We start from the raw sequence: 21,324 nt of genomic DNA, 5'->3' as shown, positions 1-21,324 counted from the left end.
ATAGCTAAAATCCAATCAGGATCCAACAAAGCTTCTTCTACCTTCTTTGGCTCTTCCTTGGAAAGAAAGCTACTGTATAGACATTCTCCTTGAGTTGCTCTCCTTGTTTGAACTCTAGAAGAAACATCTCCAATAAAAAGCTCAAAGGGGTGATCTTTTGTCCATTTTCTTTGTTGAGGTAGATTAGCTCTAAATGAAGAAACCTCATTATTGTCTTGATGTGTGATTGAGTTTTGATTATTAGAAAGTCCTCCTGAGTTTGTGGATTTTTTATTTGAGAAAGGGGAACTTTCTATAGGTGATCTATCTTGACTTTCTGCTCCTTTTGATAACCCGAGGGATGGTGAATTTTGAGTACCGACGGATGAAGCTGGTTGTCTCCCGACGGATAACGCATTATGCAACTCGACAGATGTTGAGTTTTGTGCTTCATTGGTAGTAGATTTATCTGCATTATCCTTAGACACTGTTTCTTGATCACTTTCATCATCATTGTCATCATTAACCATCTCCACATTGTCGAATTTGAGTCTCTCATGGTAATCTCCATCTTTCAGTCCTTCAATCTTTTTATCATCAAACATAAGATGTATTGATTCCACAACAATGTTGGTTCTTAGATTGTAGACTCTATATGCTTTACCAACAGCATATCCAACAAAAATTCTTTCATCTGCTTTAGCATCAAACTTCCCATTTTGATCAGTTTGATTTCTCAGAATATAGCATTTGCAGCCAAAGACATGAAGAAAGTTTAGAGTTGGTTTCTTGTTCTTGAACAATTGATAAGGAGTCATGTATCTTGCTTGATTAACCAGAGAAATATTCTGAGTGTAGCATGTAGTATTTACGGCTTCAGCCCAGAAATAGGTTGGCAGTTTAGATTCTTCAAGCATTGTCCTTGTAGCTTCAATAAGTGATATGTTCTTCATTTTCACTACTCCATTCTGTTGTGGAGTGCTTGCAGCTGAAAACTCATGCAGAATCCCATTTTCCTCACAAAATGCTCTCATGACAGAATTCTTGAACTCAGTTCTATTGTCACACCTGATTCTTCTTACCTCGAAATCAGGATGATTATTGACTTGCCTTATGTGATTGATGATGATTTCACTAGCCTCATCTTTAGACTTAAAGAAATATGTTCAAGAGAACATTGAGAAATCATCTACAATTACTAGGCAAAATATTTTCCTTGAGATGGACAACACATTGACTGGTCCAAACAAATCCCTGTATAGCAGTTGCAAAGGTTCTTCAATTGTTGAATCAAGTTTCTTCCTGAATGATGCTCTAATCTGCTTCCCTTTTTAGCAGGCATCACACAGTCCATCCTTAGAAACCTCCACTGGAGGAATGCCTCTAACCAGTTCTTTCTTTACTAGCTCATTCATGGTCTTGAAGTTTAAATGGGATAGCTTCTTGTGCCATAGCCAACTTTCATCCTGACTTGCTTTACTGAGAAGACAAGTAACAGATTCTGCATTGGATGAGTTGAAATCAGCTAGGTACACATTTCCTTTTCTCACACCAGTGAGAACCACATTGTTGCTTCTTTTATTAGTCACAACACAGGCTTCTGAGTTGAAGGTGAGTTGCCTTTATCACAAAGCTTGTTGATACTCAACAAGTTGTGTTTAAGACCATCCACTAAGGCAACCTCCTCAATGATGACATTGTCCTTTGAAATCAAGTCATATCCCACAGTATAACCCTTGTTGTCATCTCCAAAAGTAATACTTGGGCCAGCTCTCTCCTTAAACTCTGCGAGCAGGGTAGAATCACCAGTCATATGTCTTGAACAACCACTATCCAAGTACCAAAGATTCTTTCTGTTTCCCTGCACACATCAAAATCAAATCAAGTTGATTTTGGTACCCAAGTTTCCTTGGGTCCTACCTTGTTAGCTTTTTTTTCTGTTTCTTAGGCTTTATCTCATTTGACCTAGGGATATCAGATTTATCCTTGGTCATTTGAGTTGGGCCTTTGAAACCATTCATTGCAACAGAATTATCATGCATATTGTAATCAACAGGGAATGGCATGTTGTTAGTAAACATGTTATTCCAGTAAGGCATGCTAAATGGCATTTGTGGCATGCTAAATGCAGCATAATAAGGATTAGGTGCAAATGGCATGTTAGCAAACTGAGCATTCATATTCTGTGTAGACATAGCATTCATAGGCATGGAAGTCATGGCATTCATGATAGGAAATTGAGGTGGCACATACATGGAAGTAGGCATGCCAGATTTGCAATTAACAGACAAATGATTTACACTACCACACTTGACACAGATTTTTCTAGGAGCATATTTATCAGGTGTGTAGTTATTGTGTTTGTTAATCCCTACTTTACCATTTCTATTGTTTTTCTTTTTAGTCTCTGTTTTTACCTCAATCTTTTCAAGTCTGTCACTTAACTGTTTGACAGTCATGTGACCAACATTAGCCTTTTTCCCTTTCTTAACTTGACTCGATTCTCCTGAAACAAAGTTCTTGGAAATGGACCCATACTTCTCATTCAGCTTAACAAGTTTGGCTTTACTAATAGGCTTGCTCACAACTAAAGGATGAGGATTTTCATCATTCGACGGATAACCCTTTTTGTTATCCGACGGATGATCCTCATCATCCGTCGAGTCTTCATCTGTTAGCACTCCATCTACCAAATTTGGTTCTAGTTTCTCTTTGTTCTTTTTCTAGGCTGCATTACAGAAGGACTCAATTCCTTGAACTTTGGTGATTTGAGCATGGACATCCCTGGATGTTTTCCATGCCTTAATCACCTCTTGTTCACGCTCGAGCTGCTTCTTTAAAATTTCTTCTTTCTTCAAGGACTCTGTTAATTCCTCCTTGGCAATCTTACACTCAATTCTTAACTTTTTAAAATCAATGAACTGAGACTCAAGCACATTATTTCTCTCACTCAAAAACAAATTGTTTTCTTTGATTTTAGCATTTTCTTTAGTAAGAGACTTAAGTGTAACACGCAAATGATATAACTCTGTATACATTCATTACACTTAGCTTTAGATAAATGTGCAAGGTTTGTAGTAATTACCTGATTACTTGAAGAACTTGTTTCTTTCTCATCAGACTTGGCCATTAGGGCTAGATTAACATAGCTAACATCTTCATCTTCATCCAGACCATCTGTTGTCTAGTCATTTTCTTGTGTTATGAAAGCCCTTTCCTTCTGTTTGAGCAGTTCAAAGTATTTTTGCTTATAATCCACAGGCTCAAACTTTTTCTTACTGGAATCAGACTTCCTACACTCATCGGCAAAGTGCCCTGCCAAGCCACATTTGAAACATTTGAATTTTGATTTATCCACCATATTTCTATTTGGCTTGGCTGCTCCAAAGTTCTTCTTGAACTTGAGCTTGGCAAATCTCCTGGAAAGAAATGCTAGGTGTTCATCAATGTCCTCCATGTCATCTTGGCTCAAAGAATCTTCATTTTCAGCTGCAAGCCCCTTACCCTTTTTTTCACAGACCCTTGAAGTTGACTCAACAGCTTCCATCTTTATTTCCTTCTCTTTTTCCAGCTCAACAACTAGTGCAATGGATCCTCCTTTCTTCTTTCCTCTCTCCATCCTCTCATCTTGCTCTATTTCAAGCTCATAAGTTTTCAGGATGCCATACAGTCTCTCCAAAGTAAACTCTTTATAATCTTGTGAATTTCTTAATAAGACTGTCATTGGTTTCCATTCCTTTGGAAGAGATCTAAGGAATTTCAAATTGGAGTCTTTTGTCTGATAGACCCTTCCATGCAACTTTAGAGCATTTAGTATTTTTTGAAACCTACTAAAAATGTCAGTGAGAGACTCACTTTCTTCATTATGAAAATGCTCATATTGCTGAATCAAGAGCTGCATCTTGTTTTCTCTAACTTGCTAATGCCATCACAGATGATCTGTATTGTATCCCAAACATCCTTGGCAGTTTTGCAGTTGATAATATTGTCAAACATATCTCCATCAACTCCATTAAACAGGATATTCATGGCCTTTTTATCCTTCCTGACTTGTTCAATGTCAGGATCAGACCATTCATGCCTTGGCTTGGGGACTGATGGCTCGTTTCCTGTTGCAGCTCTCATTGGAACATGAGGGCCTCTTTCTATGCAGTCAACATAGGCCTCATCTTGAGAAAGCAAATGAAGATGCATCTTTACCTTCTAATGATGGTAATTGTCTTTATCCAGAAAAGGGATCTTGACTCCAACATCCTTCTTGTTCATCTTGCTATATTGTTTTGATCTTTAAACTCTTTGTAAGTTAAGAGCTTGCTCTGATACCAATTGTTAGTCCCTTAACAATGTGACAAGAATTACAGAAGGGGGGTTGAATGGAATTCTTGAAACTTTTTCTTGAAATAAAAATGTTCTAACTCGATTATATATATAAGTGTGAATTGATTAGCACAATACGGAATAGTTACTTAAATGAATCAAATCACAAGTAATTAAAAACAAGAGTCTTTAAAAACTTTCTACTTCTTGGTTTATATATCACCAAGATTACAAAGTAATGAGACAGGATAATAAAACAAAAACTATCTAGTCTATTACAATGCTACTTTATTACTCTATTCCAGCATCTTTGAATATCTTCATTATAGCATGGAAATGGCAATGCTTCTTTGTTCTCGAAAACCCAGTTGAATAGGCTACCACATTCCATTTGCATCCACTTGACGCATGTGACTGTGTTATCACTGTCAACAGATATTTGAATTCTTTGTCCGTCGGGTTCATGATCATCCGTCGAGTTATTGATCATTCGTCGGGTTGTCTAGTTGATCATCCGTCGACTTCATTGTAGTTTATCCGTCGGGTAGCAATCTGGCACTTGACTTCATTTCATTTATGCAGAATTACAAGACATCATCTATGTACAATTAATCAACCTATTCCGCATATCTAGTTAAAGTCAACATGACTTGAATACTACTTACAGAATCTATACAATGGTGTATGCAGAAATATGCTACGGACTTATTTTTACATAAGCTACTCACTCGATGGATAATAAGTCATCATCCGTCGGGACTATAATGAGTCATCCGTCGGGACTATAAATCTTATCCGTCGAGTGCTACATAATTTCACCAAGTAAAATCTACCAAGGTATTTTGTTCATGAAATCATCCAGTACACAACATATACACAACACTTTCAATTAGAGTTGCTTCCGCACTCACATGGCCAAAAAAAAGTTAATTGTTCAAGTTCTTGATGGTTCAACCAATAAAACATTAACGGTACTTAATTTAGCTCAATAAAACTAAATCTAGAAAATAAACTAATTAGAATTAAGTTTGATAATTTGTAATGTACATTGCAGAAAAATGTAAAGGCAGAGTGCACCACAGTGTATTAAACTAAAAATTTAATATATAGCTGACATATATTGCACTTCAGAGTTCTATTGTGTAATTATATAATCTTACAATAAAAGAGGAGATGAAGTCCTTTCATGTCACTTTGGGACCTAAATATATCTACTGCCTCATGTATGAGATTTCCTGCCAATAGGGAAAGGTAGATTCCTCATATAATAAAGACAATAATCCCAATGGTTTATGCAGAATATTAAGAAATGAAGGTTTGTCAAAATTGAGCTACAAATATTCTGTTTACTATCATCAAAATACTAATAATGCTATAAAGATTTGACACGCGCATGGAAACACACATGATATAATGTAGTTGATGTATACAAAGCTTATTCTGAACATGCTGGTATAAGACATTTAGCATAAAATTAGAGAATAGTGAAATATACATAAACCATTTATGGACTATAGCAAGAACCTCCCTTTTTCTGTATTCAACCTTACATAGCTGTTAGGCCTTTAACTGATGACATAAGTGAAGATTGGATAATAAAAAAACAAGGCATGTATGCAAGTGATTGAATTTAATTCAATATATTTGCTGTTTAGGGCTTGAATTTAATTCAGTGAAAAAGAATGAATAACAAAAATAAACACGAACCATACCAAGATACTTCCACCAATACTTATATTGTGCCACTTTGTAACTGTGTTGCACATCATCAGAAAACGCAAATTCACAATAATCAACAGACAAGTGAAGGCCATGGTACAACAGGGAAATTAGTGAGTCAGCTGAGATATAAAAAATGACCTTAACTGGAGATAATAATTAACACACTAATTCCCCTTAAAAATTACCTTAACATAACCAGATATTAAAAGCATTTGGAGAATCTGGAAACTGGGGAATTTCCTTAAAAATGACCTTAACAAATTTGACATATGAAATTGGGGAATGACGATACTTTAGAATTATTATAATTTCAATTGTCAGCATAAATATAATAACAAAGTGCTGCATATTTGAGATTCCAGCTTTCTGTAGTTGGGTGCCACAATTCCAATAACAGAATTAACAATTTTTGCCACCTAACAGCTATTCAAAAATATATATGGACTTTTGCCACGTATTTTCTAATAATTGGTGTTAATACCTAGTGACAAACTTCCTAGAGGGTCCTAACTCCTGACCTACGCAACTACCTTTGTTTTTTAGATAGCGGTTATTATCCTGGTTTGAAGTTTGAACATGTTGCCATCACCCAGCCCCAACATATCCTTCTGAAATTATCTTAATGGAATAATAAGTGTTCACGCCACTTAAAGCAATTGACTATTTCCTTCCACAAAACTCATGTAACTAAAAACTTTCTAAACCACATATAAAGTAACATTTCAAAATTTTTACCCTCCCAGAGGCTGATTATGAACCGCATAAAATGGGCAAGTTCAGTTTGGTTTCTTTCAGTAGTAAGACATAAAACAAAAAGTCCAAAAGTCACATAAAATGTCATTAAATATTGAGTAAATTAAATATTGATCTTACCAAGTTGCGTAGTGCTCTGTCATCATGGAAATCAATTCAGCCACAGATGCACTCCTTTCTGGAAGGGACAAGTAAGCCTGAAATATAACCAAATAAGAGTAGATTGTAAAACAGCAAGTCGTATATAGATTTAATATCCTTTCATCTTAACACTAACCCTGATCATAGTATCATACATTCCAGTTCAGATATTTTAATTAATTTTTTTAAAAGTATTTATTCATTTAACCAACTGTTGTAGCACTCTTTTTAGCAACCCTATATGTTCATCTACATTCTCCAGGTTATATTTGGAAGTTAAAATTCTCAGCATAATCCTAAGCCACATTTTTTTAATAATCTTAAGGAGTTAAGTTCATTTTTAAGGAGAATTAGTGTGTTAATTAATATCTCCAGATCCAAAAGCATCTGGAGAATCTATGGACTTGAAGCAGGGGAATTAATGTGTCAACAGAGATATTGAAAAACATCTTTTATATATATAGTTACAGTCACTGAAAGTGGATTGTTGAGAAAAAAAAGAACATAACCAGCAGCTTTAAATATACTCTCCATCTAATTAAATTACTTGATAGAACTGTAACTGATATCCAAATAAAGAAGCATCCATGTAATCAACTAGAACACTAACCTGTAAACGCCATAAAGTTGGAATCCTCCACCGATCCCGCTGGAAAACAAAGAAAATATGCATAAAAAATCACCTATGGAATTGTTATCTTTTCTTTTCAGTACTTATAAATTAATCAAAAAACTCCAAAATTAATGAAAGGGATTGAAGTGCCTATGACATCAAAAACATATGTTAGGCCGATTAGATCAAGTATATAAAATTATTTCAAATTTAAAACTGAATATCTACAACCATGGTCAAAATAGAGATCTATGTGAAGCTTTGAGAAACCGAAACCCTGAAAAACTGCTCAAAAATTGTAGAACCCCCAAATGGGTTTAAGATGTGGAGAGAGAGCATGTATTATTTGAGAGGGAGACAGAGAGCATTGGTTCAACTCAATCAAAATAAAAAAAATTGAAAGAACTTCAACTCCAGTTAGAGAAGCCACAGTCAGAACCCTAGTTAACACCAATCGAAACCCGAATTACCTCCAATCGAAATCCCAAAACCTTGAAACTCGAAACCAACAACTTGAAAACCCCAAACCTTTGACAGAGAGAGTTTTAGTTTTATAAGTTTAAGATCTATGTTTGTTTGATCCGGTTGCGGCTAAACTGCCGCCTCCCAATTTTCAAGCCCCTGCTCCCCAACTTTCAACCCAGCCCAATTGTTTTTTGTTAAAAGTTTAAATTATTAATTCCTTTTTTCTTTAAATTAATTTGATTTTAAATATTTAATATGAAAAAAATCTAATTCATAAATATATTATAAATTACCCTGCTAATGACTTATTAATTTTTAGAATTTGGAATTATTAATTACAACATATATTTATTTGCTGCATAAAATAATTTATATATTTGATATTTTTAAATAGATATATTACTTTCAGTTTTATAATATAATTTTATTTACTTTCAAATTATCATTAAATTTATTATTTTAATAAAAATAATATTATTGACCTTAAAAGTTTAAATATATTAGTAACTTTGAAAATTATTATTATAATAATAATAATAATAAAATATTTCAATTATTTATTCATTTTTATGTAAATAATAAATTAAAAATAAAACCTATTCATTTTTATAGTATGCTATGGTAACACATTGTAACTATACTGCAACACTAAAAAAGAGGGGTTCGACAGACATTTGTTTAGAAGGCTATTATTACACTTTTCTTTGCAACCACAGGATGAAGGGTTACAGCATGCAATCTATGGTGTAATGGTTGTTTCTTACTAAACCAGGACTCCAACTTGTTTCCTAGAAATTGACATGTTTCTATAGTACTTTTTCTGTCAATTCTGCAACCTGTATAATCTGCATCTGAATAGCCAATTAGATCAAAATCAGAATCTATGGGATACAAAATGTCAAGTTTTGGTGTGCCCTTGAGATATCTAAAAATTCTCTTAATAGCTACTAAATGAGATTCCCTAGGATCAGCTTAGAATCTAGCACAAAGACACGTAGCAAATATTATACCTGACATATTCACTATTAAATACAAAAGTGAGACAACCATACTTCTATAACTTGAAATGTCCACAGACTTTTTAATAGTGTTCAATTCGAGCTTAGTGGCAGTGGTCATGGGAGTTTTTGTAAATGTGCAATTCATTAAGTCAAACTTCTTAAAAATATCATAATTTTATTTAGTTTGACTAATGAATATTCCATCACTAACTTGCTTAACTTGTAAATAAAGAAAGTAAGTCAGTTCTCCCATCATGGTTATTTCATATTTACTTTGCATCAATTTGGAAAACTTTTTACAAAGTTTATCATCTATAGAGCCAAATATTATATCATCTACATAAATTTGAATCAGTATACTAGAGCCATTAATATTTCTAAAGAAAAGAGTTTTGTCGACAGTACCTCTAGTGGAGTGATTATCTAAAAGAAACTTTGACAAAGTTTCATACTAGGCTCTAGGTGCTTGCTTCAATGTATAAAGTGCTTTCAAAAGATAATAAAAATACTCTGGAAAGTTGGATTCTTCAAAACCTGGAGGTTGACTGACATAGTCTTTCCCCTCCAATTCTCCATTCAGAAAGGCAGTTCTTACATCTATTTGATAGACATTGAAATTGGCATGGGCTGCATAGGCTAGAAAGCTTCTAATAGCTTCAAGTCTTGAAATTGGAGCAAATGTCTAATCAAAATCTATTCCATCTTGCTGAGAGTAACTTTTAGCAACCAATATAGCTTTGTTTCATCCATCTTGTTTCTGAATACCCACTTAGTATCAATAGAGTGCTTATTTTTAGGTTTGGGTACCAGCTTCCATACTTTATTGCTCAAAAATTGGTTTAACTCTTTTTGCATTGCTAAAACCTAATATGGATCCATTAAAGCCTATTCTACCTTCTTTGGTTCTTCCTGTGAAAGAAAGCTACTGTACAGACATTTATCTTGGGTTTCTCTCCTTGTTTGTACTCTAGATGTTGCGTCATCAATAATCAGTTCAAATGGGTGATCCTTAGTCCATTTTCTTTGAGGTGGTAGATTTGCTCTAGATTAAGTGGCCTCGTTAGTGTCTTGATATGTGACTGAGTGTTAACTAGTTGACATTCCCCCTGAGTTTGTGGATCTTTGATTTGAAGTTGGGGTTTTGTCAAATAGTGATCTGGAATGATCATCAACAGATGGTGAATTTTTTCTTTCAATGGATGATGTACTTCGTCTTTCAATAGATGTTGCACTTTGTCTTGCAACGGATACAGTACCTTGTCTTTCAACAGATTCTGTACTTTGTCTTTCAACGGATGCAGCACTTTGTGTATTAACTGTTGTTGCTTCATTTGAGGGCAAGTTTGAATAATCTTTTGTCATTCCTTCTTGATCACTTTCATCATCACTATCATCAACATACATCTCAACATTATCAAATTTGAGTCTTTCATAGAAATATTCATCTTTCAGTCCTTCAATATTTTTATCATCAAAAATAACATGTACAGATTCCATAACAATGTTGGTTTTCAAATTGTAGACTCTATATGCTTTCCCAACAACATATCCAACAAAGATACCTTCATCAGATTTTGCACCAAACTTCCCACTTTGGCCAGCTTGATTCCTTATAATATAACACATCCAAAAATATGAAGAAAGTTCAGTGTTGTCTTTCTTCTCTTGAATAATTGATAGGGAGTCATGCCTTTTTCTTGATTGATCAAAGAAATATTCTGAGTGTATCTTACAGTGTTGACTGCTTCAGCCCAAAAATAAGTTGGTAACTTTGATTCTTCTAGCATGGTTCTTGCAGCTTCAATTAATGATCTATTATTTCTCTCAACCACTCCATTTTGTTATGGTGTTCTTGGAGCTGATAACTCATGCATGATTCCATTTCTTCAAAAAACAACCTCATTATAGAATTCTTGAACTCAGTTTCATTGTCACTCCTGATTCTTCTAACTTTGAGATCAGGATGATTGTTGACTTGTCTAATATGATTGATAATGCTTTCACTAGCTTCATCCTTTGATCTAAGAAAATATGTCAATGATAACTTTGGAAATATCATCTACAATCACTAGGCAATACCTCTTCTTGGAAATTGACAATACATTAAATGGTCCAAATAGATCCATGTGCAACAGTGTAATGGTTCTTCAATTGTCGACTCAAGCTTCCTTTTGAATGATGCATTTATATGCTTTCCTTTTTGACAGGCACCACACAGTTTATCATTTGAAAATTCAACATGAGGAATGCCTCTAACAAGGTCTTTCCTGACCAATTCATTCATTGTCTTGAAGTTAAAATGAGATAGCATCTTGTGCCAAAGCCAACTTTCTTCTTGACTTGCTTTGATGAAAAGACAAGTGATTGAATCTGCGTTTGTTGAGTTGAAGTCATCTAAGTATACATTTCCTTTTTTTACTCCTGTAAGAACCACTTTATTGTCGTTTTTGCAGGTTACAACACAGGCGTCAGAATTAAAGTTGACTGAGTTGCCTCTATCACAAAGTTGACTAACACTTAATAGATTGTGTTTGAGTCCATCAACTAGTGCAACTTCATCAATAATGACATACCCTTTTAAAATCAAGCCATATACCATAGTATATCCTTTGTTATCATTTCAAAAGATAATGCGAGGGCCAGCTCCTTCCTTGAACTCTATGAGCAGGGTAGAATCTCCAGTAATATGCTTTGAGCATCCACTGTCCAAACACCATAGATTCTTTATATTTCCCTTCATACATCAACACCAAATCAAGTTAATTTTGGTACCCAAGTTTCCTTGGGGCCTGCCTTCTTAGCCTTCCTTTTAGTTTTCTTGGACTTTGCACCACTAGACTCAGGTAATTCAAGATCAACCTTTATCATACACTAGATCTTTGAAAACCATGATTAGTTTGAGATTCATTAAACACATTGTTAATAACATGATATGGCATAGGATGTGCAAATATGTTAATCCAGACAGACATGTTATATCGCATTTGTGGCATATTGAATGCAGCTTAATAAAAATTTTGTGCAAATGACATATTAGCATAATGTGCAAGTGAATTCTGTGGTGGCATAACATGCATGGCATGCATAGGTGTCATAGGCATGTTAGGCAGAAAATGAGGTGCATACATGGTTGGATTCATAACAGACTTGCAATTAGTATATAAATGATTAACACTACTATATTTCACACATATTTTTCTAGGTGCATACTTATCAGGTGTATAGTTGTTATGTTTCGTAATCCCTACTTTCCCATTCATGTTTATTTTCCTTTTTGATTCTTCTTTGATCTTAATCATTTCCAACATGTCATTCAATTGCTTCATTGACAGATGCCCTATATTCACTTTCCTTGCATCCTTGGTTTTACTTGATTCTCCTGAGACAAAATTTTTGGTAACTGAACCATATTTCTCATTCAGCTTTGCTAGTTTTCCTTTGCTAATGTTCATTTCACAGCCATTAATGTGACTCAATTTGCCCATAGGTCTCTTTTAATATATATAAAACTATTATAACTAAATTAAAAAAATGAAATGACATTAATAAATAATATAAATAAGTATTTTATTTACTCATAAATTAAAATTATAAAAAGAGAATTTGATAAAAAGAGAGAATATGACTTATCAAATAAGAATTTTAAAATAAAATAAAAATTTTATGTAACACATATGGTAGCAACATAAAATTAATAAGTAGGAGGTAAGGGGTTCGATTCCTAGTGAATATACTAATTCTGCTTATTTTTAACTAAAATTGTGTAAGGATGATATTTTTAATAATTTTTTAACATAAAGGGCAAAACTGCATTTTTTAACATACAGGGTAAAACTGTAATTTCACAATCATTAGAATGACTCAATTTGTCCGTAATCCTCTTTTAATATATTGAAGAGATAATAAATTAAAGGGTTTATCGACACATTAAACCAAATCAAAGTAAACATAATCAATATACCGCTTACAACAGTTTTTCTGAAGAAGGTTAGATGTGTCAGTCACTCTAAAATCTCGAGATATTAGAGGAAGACCTTTCCCTAATCTATACTATACTATAATAACCGGAATGAGGTATAATTTGGTTTAACGGTTATTACTTAATTTTGGTTATTAAAAAAATAAATAAGTAGTATTATATATATGCTATACTACTAAATTATAAAAATACTACACACATAGTCTACTTATCCTACTAAATTACAACCACAGCTTATCATATTATATAAAAAAAAATTGTTATATATCTGTTAAACTACTAAATTGTTAAAGTACCGGATATAGTATACTTATCCTACTAAACTACGATCACAGGTTATCCTATTATTTTTTTATAAATTTATTAATATATATTTATATAAATAATTTTAAAATTATAATATAACAGAATATATAAAAAAATTAAATATTAACGGAACTCGTGTATCACACAGGATTTAAGATAGTCTTATATTAGGATTCTAACACTCCCCTCACTCGAAAGCCCATTTATGACTCGAAATATGGAACACGGGCATCCATCTTTTGGGCATTAATTTGCCTTTCGTGCCACTAGAAATTGTGAAAAATATTGAAGGTGGCCGGGATATTGAAGGTGGCCGGGATCAGAGTCCTCTGTCAGGTTGAGTTCAGGTTGAGTTCTGATACTATATTAAGAAATCAGTCACTCTAAACTCTCAAAGTGTGAGAGAGATTTTTTTCATGATCTTATTTAAATATTTCAACAAGATGTACGTATATTTCAAAGGATAGGGTGACTTTTTTCGTGAGATCTCCGATTTAGTTATAATCCATAAAGTAATATATGATGTTCAAGAAAAACACCTTGACCCACGATATTATTTACACAAGTTTAACTCGAATTTAATATATTTTTATTATCTAACATCACGAAATTTGATAAACTTTTCTTATTGTGATTTATGGGAATTTTTTAGCATGAAAGGAGTCCATCGTTAAAAAAAAGAAGAAGCCAATTATTTTTTACGAGCCAACTTATTAATGGATGCCTACTAAAAAATTCGTAATTTTTAAAAATTAACATAACAAAGTTATATTTTGGTACTCACCGTTTTGTAACAGACACACGTGGTTTATAGAAGTTAGACAAGTGTGCAAACTGCTCACTAGGTACGGAGATGGGAAATTTGTGATTTCTCGGCGCCGCGTAAGGTCTCAACCAGACAAAATCCTCAATTCCCTTAAATATACATACACACGGCAAAAAAGTATTAAATTCTTACTCTACATCTCTTCTTCTAATAAGTTATTTTTTACTATTATTATTAGTCAGATGATGTAGATGTATAGTATTATAGTGTCAGTATATAGAAGTATGATAGAGAGTGTAGTTTTTTGTCCATGTTTTGGGCGTAAAAGAGGATTGAAGCTTAAGAGTTATGATCAAGAGGAAGATCATGTTAATGTTAATGTTAATGTTAATGTTGACGAAAGAGAACAAGTCGATTTATCTCATCATGTAACCGTCCAAGCCCAATATTCCTCTGGTTAGTTTAACTCTTTATCTACACGTGCATGTCATGTGTTTAACACGCCTTAATTTACTAGGTTTTTTCTTTTTAATATTTAAATTTGCTATTTAGTTTCTTGATCTATTTTGCACAATCTTGGCTTGTTTTTGCAAGTTTTGTTTTGTTTTTTCGACGAATTAGACTTATATGCCTTATAATTGATTGTCTGTTCTAACAAATCTTGAAATCTCAATGATGAACAAGAATCGAACCTAGATAAAAAATAAGCTTTTAATCATTTGAGCTATCTCATCGCCCTCCTGACATAAAGTTTATTCCTTAAATACATGAAAGGGTGCAATTATTTGAGTTATGTTGTGCCTCTGGGCTCTGGGGTGATGAATGAGTACTTTTGACATAAAGTTGTGATCATGGATCTTTAATTTTAGGCTTGTCAATCTTGAAATAACGGAAATAGGTTCAATTTAGAACCAAGGGCTTATAAGTAGTTCGTGCCCCCCTTAAATTCAATTTTGGTTACAAAGTCAAATTAGAAATCAAGCCCTGCTGGATTCAAAAATAGCTATAATTCCTTTTTAGCGCTGGTTGTTCAGAATCCTGGCTTTGTTGGATGACAAACTCAGTCAAAACCTTAAGTCTTGATATGGGAACCGAGACTTCTCCCCAATCCCGATACAATATTAAGTAACCAAATCTTTGAAAACTTCATCATTTGCAAACTCACAACCTCCTGCACCGTAATCCCCTCTCTTTCACCAACACAAATTTCTTTTTTCAGCGGTTTTGGTAGAGCCTTGTTGATGCAATAAATCTTATTAATAAACTCTTATGGTAATAGTAGAAGCCACTGAGTGGATCTTAGATTATGAACAATTACTATAGACCAGTAACTGGATTTTATACTTGTTAATGCTCCCCACACTTGCCCGGGTAAGGTTTGAGCAGGCACCATGATCAAAGTTTTCTAGAAGGTTTATCCAACAGTAGGGGACAAATTGAAATGAGTTCTACTACTTAAATTTTCATATTAATATATGACATGGTTAATAAGTTATACCTATTTAGCCATCTAGGAATTTTCGGAGAAGGGGGCTTCATTTATAAGAAGAAAAAATTATATATATCTTGTACTACTCAAATATAGGTACTGAATCATAAATGGGGTGGGCTGAATAATGAAATACAAAAATTTATAGTAATAAAAAGTCTGTAGAGGGGTAGGTTGAAGCATCCTGAGCCCCCTTCTATATCCGCCCCAGTATTTAGCTTTGTTCATTGTGCATTATGATCAAGAACAAGCACTGGTAGATCAGTATTAGCGGTTATTGGTGACTGTACAAGAGCATTCCATTTTTGCAGATATTCATGTCCTATTTGACTCATTTTCAACGTTATTCTGTGATTTCGGGGGCATTGGTACTGGTAGCATAATTGATGAACTAGGAATCCATTTTTATAGATCCTGTCAGTTCTATGCACATTTAATTTAAAGCCGCTTCATATGTACATAGTTTATTTTATAGGGCTTGAAGTCGAACAGAAAACCGGTTTGGAGCCAGATCTCGAACGGTCACTTGTAGAGAACGAAATCAAGACAAAAAGTGATGCGCAGTTATTCACTTTCCGAGAGCTTGCTAGTGCAACAAAAAATTTCAGAAATGAGTCCATTGTCGGGGAAGGCGGTTTTGGACTGGTATATAGAGGGAAATTGGAGAAATCTGGTCAGGTATGCCAAATAGATATAAAATTATATAACAGAAGCTTTGCTATACATCCAACTCCAAGAACAAGTATAATTCAATTGTGTCCTTGACGCAGGTTTATTGTTTTTTTTATGTTTCTATGATGTGAAACGTGGATGATTTATTTTCTAGACATAACTTGATTCCCAATTGGTGGCAGGTCGTTGCTATTAAGAAACTAAATGAGAAAGGTGTTCAAGGCGACAAAGAGTTTCTAGTGGAGATTTTGATGCTATCCTTGTTGCGTCACCCTAACCTTGTCAATATGATTGGGTACTGTGCTGAGGGAGACCAGCGTCTTCTTGTATATGAATATATGCCCTTAGGATCTCTGGATTCTCACCTCCACGGTATGACACTAATGATATCTCCTATCTTACAATTCAGTGCACCACCCTGCAGATGCAAATATTTATTATTGTCCTTTTTCATTTAAGAACAGTAAAGAATTGGTCCGAGTCGATGCTTTTGTAATTTGGTTGAAATACAATGCATGAATAAATAACAATCTTTTAAACTTGAATGACATACATCTTCTATTGTGGTAAGGACTCCCAATTCTTGTTTCCAAATATTCGTGATCTGTAACATGTTGGGTGACAGTTCTCAGAGGTGAAGCAAGCAGTTTTAATTCCACCAACAAAGACTATCCGTATCTATATTTGACATTGATGTCATGACCAGGGAAATACTAAGCCCCCAAGGACGACTAGATTATTTGTCTTTTGTTTCTACTTTAGAGTTATTTACAATCCAATTTTTTAGAGTAGATATTGGCTTTATAAATATATATACCGAAAAAGCAAAAGATTCGTACTCACATGATTACCAATTACCGAAAAGCGCTTATCTTCGAACTGTATGAACCATTGTCGGAATAGTTTAAAACAATGTTTATACATGAATTTTCTGATTGCTATACAGATCTTGAGTCTGATATGGAACCGCCCAACTGGAATGCAAGAATGAGAATAGCATATGGAGCAGCCAAAGGCCTGGACTACCTGCACAATGATGCGAAACCTCAAGTTATATACAGAGACCTAAAATCATCAAACATATTACTGGATGCGGAGTACAATCCAAAACTTTCTGATTTTGGGCTAGCAAAGTTTGGCCCTAGAGATGGTAATTCACATGTGTCCACTAGAGTTATGGGAACCCATGGATACTGTGCACCTGAATATGGAACTTCTGGAAAGCTGACAAAGAGATCGGACGTCTATAGTTTTGGGGTGGTCTTGTTGGAGCTAATTACTGGACGCAGAGCATTAGATACAACTCAACCGCGTGAAAGCCAGATGATTGTTCAATGGGTAAACTCAATACAATTCTAGATTCTTATATATATACCTCCCAACTGTCCACATGCTTATGATCCTTACTCTTGATATCTGTTTTTAGATGCTTATATACCTCCCGATTGTCCAAGGTTTGGCGTGGTTTGAGATTTGACAGATTCCTTTAACTAATTTGGCAACCATTTCTGATTTCATGTTTGTGCTCCTTACTCTTGATCCCTGTTTCTATTGCTGTCTCTACAAAAAAATAAAGGAATCAGAGAACAGTGTTTTTTACTAATGTGACAGTCACAAGAAAATTTAAACAATTTTTATTTAAGTAATATAGGGGTTACATTCCTTGGCAGATTTGATATATGGACTTCAGTTTAGTTCCGAGTATCAACAAATCAAATTGTACTTTTTTATTGTTACTTAACCAAAATTATCAAATTATTGTTACTCAACCAAAATTATCTTTTTATCATCTACGCATCCTCTTGTTGCATATTTATGATGTCTGCAGCTCTGATATTTATTCTATGAAATCCTCAAATGGAATAAAAAATTAAAAATTAGTTTCGATTTTAATGAGATGATCACAGGGGAGGTGTTTATAACTGGATATATATTTTATGTTCCTAATTATGACAACAGTGCACAGTTGTGTGTGTTAGGTGTATGCATTATAAAGGAACTAGTAGTAACTATGTGAAAATATTATATCCTGCTTTTGGCTATGTACAAGTTCATGACTATATCTTGAATATTTTATGATTGGTATATTTTGCGAGTTATGACGAGTTTTGAGGTTCTCACTTGTTTTTATATTAATCTTTTAATTTTTGTAAAGGCACGTCCGTTGTTGAGAGATCGAAGGGACTTTGTTAAACTGGCAGATCCTCGTCTGAAAGGTCAGTTTCCACGGTCCAGTGTACGAAGGGCTATAGAGGTGGCCCTAATGTGTGTCCAAGAAGAATCACGTGCTCGGCCTGGTATCAGAGAGGTGGTACAAGCAATAGATTACCTGTCTTCTCATAAGTATGAACACGAAAAAGATGGTACTCGTAATTATAGTCCTGGAAGTGACGGACTTGGTACCGCCGAGAGAGAGCCAGAAAGAAACATGAAAGTCGTGGAAACTGTTAATATTAGTGAGGATGTGGAAAGAGAAAAGGTAAACAAGGAACGAGAACGCCAGCGAGCTGTTGCGGAGGCAAAGATGTGGGGAGAGACTTGGAGAGAGAAGAGGCAACAATTTGTAGAAAATCAATTTGATGTTTCGAGTAGGTGAGTAGTGTGTTATAGAATAGAGAGGCAGGAGTAGAGCTATCATAGTAGAACATATCCTTTTTTTTTACGTTAGAACATAGCCCATTGAATGAACATACAATAGCCATGTCATTCTGGCACTATAAATGGAGTAATGGACCGTTTTTGCTATATTTGTAGAGTGTTGTTTATACCTGCAGGTTAAAATATTTAAATGCCTAAAGCATATACAATTGGAAATTAACCCATCCTATCCATGCTCTTTTCCATTCTCAACATCCATGTACTTAAAGATTTTATATTTAGGTGTTAAGCTTGGGATTTGCGCAGTTGCCCCATCCTACATGAAAGCAGGGAATGAAAGGTCCTAGCCGGAGTCGAACCCTGGACTCACAGACCATGGATCCTGATAGGGGTGTATACGGTTTGGCCAACCGACCAATCCAAACCGAACCGATCCTATTTCAGCCGAACCAAACCGATTTTTTTCAACCCGATATATAGTTGGGTTGAAAAAATGTCAACCCGATTTAATTGGGTTGGATATGTTTTTCGATAATTTTAAACCAATCCAACCCAGCCCGATTAAAATATATATGTACATGCTAATAAATTAATCCAAAATTATGTTTAGCCCATTTACATAGATCCATATATCTCTAACTCTAAATGTAACTTATAACCTCCGTGTTCATAGTTCATTTCGTAACAACAATAGATGTTTGATTAGTTTTATATTTTTTGCATTAATGATTCATTCCAATATTTAAAGCGTAAGTAATATTATTAGTACTTTTGATGTCGAAAATTAGATGCTTAAGACTATTCAATATGGAGGATTGTAATATTGTTTTGAACTATTTTCAAGTGTTTTAAACTTTAAAACCTTATATTTTATTATAGTTTTTTATATTAATTTTGTATATTTAATAAACCGATCAAACCGATCCAAACCGAACCAAACCGAAGTATACAAATTGGTTTGGGTTATAAATTTAAACGGTTTGGGTTGGGTTGAAATTTTGAAAACCCGAACTAATTGAGTTGGGTTGCTAAATTCTCCCAAACCGCCTAACCCGATCCGTGTACACCTCTAGATCCTTGACATGCTATAAATAGAGCATGTGCATTTAGCATGAGCATGAGCATGATTATTTAAGATTTATGATAGATCGAAAATAGGGAGAAATTGCTTTGCATTATTGTTATTGCAGGGAAAAATAATCAAAATCTTAAACCCAATCCTATCCAACTTGAATTTTACACGAAACCTGAAAATTATAAGTAATGAGTCATACAGTCGAGTAGGGCTGAGCATTCGGTCGGTTCGGTCAGAAACCGAACCGAACCAAATTAACCGAAAATTGAATAGCTGATTTTTTTTGTAACCGAACCGAAATATTTTGGTTTATTTAGTTCGGTTTATAAAAACCGAAATATCTAAAATTCTTGTTTCTACAAACACAATAAAATTGCGTTTTACAGCAAATTCAAAATTGAGAGTTAAAAAAGGAAGATAAATAATAGAAACCATTTACAAGATCTAATAAAAAGGAAACAAAAAATAATTTTGAGAAGTTAAAATAAAAAAATGCAAATTGTAATTTAATTTAAATCATCAGTAAAAAACTACAAATTAAAATATCAAATGATTCAGAGTCATGCTTAAGTTTACAAAAACATGCAATCATGACTCTATGTCTTCAGTTTAGTAATCCAACAGAACAGACTTCAAGTATTAGAAATAATGGTATGTAATTAACTCAGTAGCTTGTTCTCTAAAATTAACATTGCAAAGTAAGCAGGATTAAAAAATACATCGACTCTAATATATCCGGTAGGCGCAAATATACTATATGAGTGTCATCTGTTCGACTGGTCTGTTTTATTTAATATTTACTAAATTATATTATATGTATAAAATATATTTAAAATTTATATATCTATATAATTCGGTTAATTCGGTTAAAACCGAACCAATATTTTGAGAAACCGAACCGAACCGATTTTATTTCTGTTTAAACCGAAATAACCGAAATTTTTAAAAAAACCTCAAACCAAATCGAACCGAAATTTTTCGGGTCGGTTCGGTTTTTCGGTTTCGGTTCGTTTTTCCTCAGCCCTACAGTTGAGTAAGAGAATTGTAAGAAACGAATCGATCCAACCAGTGGGCCAAACTACAGATACATATATAACAAAATACGATAAATTATATGATACAATATACAAAATAAACACTTTCAATAAACTTTCATATTCTTATTTGATGCATACAATATAGATAATCACATAACAACAATAACTGTAAACCCATAATTCATGCCACGTCCACTACAACCCGGTAATAACGGTGCTAATTTTTAAGAAAACTGTCACTGTACAATCCGATGATTACAGTCCTAGATTCTTATTCGATATTTTCACAAATCATGACATAAATCAGAGATCCAAAATTATCGTATAGACAACACATATATACATCGATACATATACTATCACATATAATACTATCAAATATATCACCACTTAACCCAGTTTTTGATACTT

At 33.8% G+C, this 21,324-nt stretch overlaps 1 protein-coding gene and 1 long non-coding RNA gene across 2 annotated transcripts; one reads left to right on the top strand and one right to left on the bottom strand.

The window, feature by feature from the left end:
* Positions 1–5,297: 5,297 nt before the first annotated feature.
* On the bottom strand, positions 5,298–8,163 carry LOC141712975 (uncharacterized). Its single transcript, XR_012571745.1, has 4 exons — positions 7,996–8,163; positions 7,523–7,561; positions 6,892–6,968; positions 5,298–5,531 (listed from the first exon to the last, which is right to left on the bottom strand). It is a non-coding gene; the product is annotated as an uncharacterized LOC141712975 (long non-coding RNA).
* Positions 8,164–13,832: 5,669 nt separating this feature from the next.
* LOC141712974 (putative serine/threonine-protein kinase PBL7) lies at positions 13,833–18,948 on the top strand. The gene is made up of 5 exons (XM_074516133.1): positions 13,833–14,498; positions 16,007–16,209; positions 16,386–16,575; positions 17,150–17,541; positions 18,359–18,948. The coding sequence occupies exons 1-5, from the start codon at positions 14,294–14,296 to the stop codon at positions 18,797–18,799; spliced, it is 1,431 nt and encodes a 476-aa protein (XP_074372234.1). The 5' UTR covers positions 13,833–14,293; the 3' UTR covers positions 18,800–18,948.
* Positions 18,949–21,324: the final 2,376 nt, after the last annotated feature.

This window comes from Apium graveolens, chromosome 3 (assembly GCF_009905375.1).
Source record: "Apium graveolens cultivar Ventura chromosome 3, ASM990537v1, whole genome shotgun sequence".
NCBI lineage: Eukaryota > Viridiplantae > Streptophyta > Magnoliopsida > Apiales > Apiaceae > Apium > Apium graveolens.
This window is presented reverse-complemented; position numbering and strand designations above follow the sequence as displayed.

Bases quoted from the DNA above. Each gene is read 5' to 3' on its own strand.
- LOC141712974 (XM_074516133.1), top strand. From the start codon at position 14,294: ATGTATAGTATTATAGTGTCAGTATATAGAAGTATGATAGAGAGTGTA. The intron at 14,499-16,006 runs GTTAGTTTAACT...TTTATTTTATAG, and splicing joins CCAAGCCCAATATTCCTCTG to GGCTTGAAGTCGAACAGAAA. The intron at 16,576-17,149 runs GTATGACACTAA...ATTGCTATACAG, and splicing joins TCTGGATTCTCACCTCCACG to ATCTTGAGTCTGATATGGAA.